Source organism: Callospermophilus lateralis, chromosome 2, assembly GCF_048772815.1.
Source record: "Callospermophilus lateralis isolate mCalLat2 chromosome 2, mCalLat2.hap1, whole genome shotgun sequence".
NCBI lineage: Eukaryota > Metazoa > Chordata > Mammalia > Rodentia > Sciuridae > Callospermophilus > Callospermophilus lateralis.
This window is the reverse complement of record NC_135306.1, coordinates 189,685,498-189,689,328: the sequence shown is the minus strand read 5'-3', so window position 1 is coordinate 189,689,328 and position 3,831 is coordinate 189,685,498. Positions and strand designations below refer to the sequence as shown.

Sequence of the window (3,831 nt, the reverse complement as noted above, 5' to 3'; positions counted from 1 at the left end):
TTTTTTTTTACCAAGCGGTGCAAGAGCTGAGAAGCTGATTTCATGGCCATGCTGGGGTGGACGTGGCCTCTGTTTGGCTTGAAAATCTTTAAGGATATTAGTCACATTATCAGAGTTATCGGGAATGTAAACTCAACACTTAGTTTTTATAATATCACAGATGTCCCCATAAGATATAGTTAAGATATCTAACACCATGTGTTGTTTTTTTTTTTTTCCAGCCTGGATAAGACAGAAACAGCTTGGGCAGAACCCAACATGCCTGACCCGGCGGGGCCCTGCGTCCTTAGAAGGAGAAGTTTGAGCCCTAGGTTCGGCACTGCCACAATGAGGGAATCTCAAACTGTATATAAGAGAGTGGCTGCGGTTGGGTTTTGTCCATAAGAACAGAAAGCTCTTGGTGGTGACCTGTTGGACTCCCAGATAGTTAGCACGTTTGGTAGTGGCTGATGGTTGGTGGCTGGTGGCTGGTGGCTGGTGGTTGTGGTCTTTGAATATTGTTTTTTTTTTCTTTCTTTTTTTTTTTTTGCTTTTGTGTTTTGGGATTCTTTTGAGGGGGGTATTTATTTTAGTTTATTATTTATTTTTTAGCTAGCAACCTAAGATGGTGTTCCATTTTAGGATAAGCAGTGGGAGTAGTGAGAGCAGCCTAGAGCCCCCAGGGCTGGGTTCCTATGAGCCCGCCTTCACAGACCATTATGAAGTTGTGCAGGGCATTGGGGAAGGGGGCTTCGCCACGGTGAAGCTTGCCCGCCATCGCCTGACTGGGACAGAGGTTGCAGTGAAGGCCTTGGCAAAAGTACTCTGGAACCTCCCCTTCCTATCCGAGCCAGATCTGATGGCGGGCTTGGACCACCCAAACGTGATCCAGCTCTTCCAGGTCATCGAGACCATCAACTATGTCTATGTTGTCATGGAATATGCAGGTAGGGGCAACCTACGGAAACTCATCGCGGAACCTGGTGGCATGCCGGAGGAGGAGGCCCGCAGGCTGTTCAGGCAGACGGTGCGGGCCGTGCAGTACTGCCACATCAAGGGCATCGTGCACCTGGACCTCAAGCCGGAGAACATGGTGCTGGATGACAGCGGCAACGTGAAACTCATCGACTTTGGCCTGAGCGCCCGATTCACAGCTGGGCAGAAGCTGAACAGGTTCTGGGGCACTCTCCTCTACTTTGCCCCTGAAATTGTCCTGGGGGAGGCATACGAGGGCCCCCCTGCCGACGTCTGGAGCCTGGGTGTCACTCTCTACTTCATGCTCATGGGGAGACGCCCATTTATGGCCAGCACCGCTCAGCAGGTGAAGAAGCTGATCTTGGAGGGAACTTATGACACTCCCCTGAATGTTTCCGAGGGGGCCCAGAGCCTCATCCGTGAGATCCTGACGGTGGACCCCACCCAGAGGCCCACCCTAGAGCAGGTAACGAGGCACCCGTGGCTGAGCCAGGGTGAGGCAGCATCGCCCAGTCCTTCTGTCCAGGCGCTCCCTGAACTCCCAGATCCCGCAATTATAGCAACCATGGTCAACATGGGTTACGACCCCTATAACACCTGGATGTCCCTGGCCAAGAAAAAGTATGACAATGCGATGGCCACGTACCTCCTGCTCAAACACCAGAGAATCCAGGGGACGGGCTGCAAGCACCAGGTGAAGCACATGAGTCATGGGGGGGTCGGGCCTCCCCTGGGCCCTGTGGATCCCCCCTGGGTCCTCCCCAAGAAGCGTTCCAGTGAGCCTGCCCTTCCCTCGCCCCGTGAGCAGCTGCAGCAGCCTGGGAAGGCCAAGCAGACCCAGCACAAGGGTGGTGGCAGTGCCAGTGTGCCTGCCATCCGGCTGCACTTCCTCAACATGGACACACCCCCTCCCAGTCTCACCTCCCAGCCCCACTGCGTGCCCAGCTGGCCCAAGCCCTCCGTGAGCCTCAGTAGGAGGGCCCCAGAAGAGGACAGCTCATCCTCCCAAGGGACCCCTGAGACAGGGCAATCCCACCACGGCGTCAGGGGTTGGAAGAGGGTGAAGAGGCGCATCGTCACCTGCACCCAACAGCTGTGCTGCGTACCGTGCTTCAGTCGCGCAGCCATCAGGAGCGCAGTGGCTCCAACGGACCTTCCGAGCCAAGACAGAACCAACAGAACCGACGGACAGCCAGAACACCTCAGTGCCACCTGGCCCCGGCTTCCCCGCCCGCCCGGGTCCCAGGCAGGCAGGAGCACCTCTGCATCCACCAGGAGTCTCCTCTGCCCCTAGCTGTGAAGACACATCATAGAGACTTTTCCCTGCCCTTTGTCCTCTCTCCCATGCTTTGGGAGAAATTTATTTTTAATTTCTTTTTTTCACAAATTGTCTAATAAAATTGATGTTTTAAATATTTTTAAAAAGGTAGTTTTGTTTGTTTGTTTGTTGTTTTTAGGAGGGAGGCTTCAGGACAAAGGCCTGAGTCCAGCAGCCATCCTCTCCTCTCACTTGCCTTGAGCCAACGGTGATGGGGACGTGCTCCCCTTGACCTAGTGTAGACAGAGATTCTCCTCTTGAGCCAGTGTAGACTTGATTCACTTTGAGCTGGTCGCCTTAGCCAGAAGGAATCCTTTTCCGGGTCTTCAGGCCCTCTCCTGAGGTGTGGGGAGGGTGGGTTGCAGCTGTTGGAGAGAACACCTGTGGCAAGGCACTAGAGAGTCCAGAGGGTTCTGTGGCTTCCTGGCCACGATCCCATGTGCAGGGAGCAGAGCTGGGCCAGTGGGCAGAGGTGGGCCTGTCTGCAGTGGGGGCTGGGTGCCTGGCCAAGAGCTCCTCTGGTCACAGCTAAAGGTCATGGAGAGGGAACACATGGGGTTCAGGGAGCAGAGACAGGGATGCTAGGGAAAAGCATGGGGCACCTGAGTGGAATGGCTCTTATCTTTGGGGTCTGTTGACGGAGAATTCTGTACAGTGAAGTGCACACAAATAACAAGTCAGCGACGCTCAGGTTAGGACAGGGGGCTTCGAGCACCTTCCAGCCCCGGATCTCTGCGCTCTGGACGCCCACAGCCACTCTGGCAGCTCTTCCCACCCTTCCCTGCAGCGGTCAGAACTTGATACCGCTAACAAAAAAGTGTCCCGTGTGTCACCTTAACACTCTCCCCGTTTTCACCTTGAGACAAGAAGAAAATTTTAATGTGCAAATACTCTCTCAGGCTGTTTTTTTTTTTTAAGATTTCTTTTTTAGTTGTAGATGGACATAATACCTTTGTTTTGCTTATTTTTTTTAATGTGGTGCTGAGGATCAAAACCTCACATAAGTCATGAACTTTACCAATGAGCCACAACCCCAGCCCCTTCTCATGCTGTTTTAACCGTATATATTATTTTGTAACAGTCAGGAGAGAAGAGAATCAGTATTATCAGGTTCATATATAATAGATTTTCTCATATATATATATATATATATATATATATATATATATATTTATTGGAGAAAAATATAAATATAGCTTCTAGAGTTTTGATTTTTGTAGCATTTTAATAATGATTTGGGCCGGACACATCTTAAATAACTCCAAGTTTTAGAGTCCAATTTGTTAAAACTTTAGTCCTATAACAACACGGCTCCATGAAGAAATGCTTCCAAGGATCTCCTGAGCAGTTGGCAAGAAGGCAGCCCTATCACGGGCCACGTGCTATTTTGGTAGAAAATGCCATGTGCTTATCAAGCCCTCGGTCACACAAATGGCAATGGTAAAAGGTCTTATTTGCTGAAGGCCCCGGAAGCTACTCTGCTGAGCCCAAATCCCTGCTTTACCCTCCTTGTGCCTCATTTTCACAAATGTGAAAGGTGGGCAGCAGTAGGTCCCTCT

At 51.3% G+C, this 3,831-nt stretch overlaps 1 protein-coding gene across 1 annotated transcript; it reads left to right on the top strand.

Moving 5' to 3' along the window:
- The first annotated feature begins 604 nt into the window (after positions 1–604).
- LOC143389924 (sperm motility kinase Z-like) lies at positions 605–2,248 on the top strand. Its single transcript, XM_076842646.2, has one exon. It carries the CDS (start codon positions 605–607, stop codon positions 2,246–2,248), a length of 1,644 nt encoding a protein of 547 aa, XP_076698761.2.
- Positions 2,249–3,831: the final 1,583 nt, after the last annotated feature.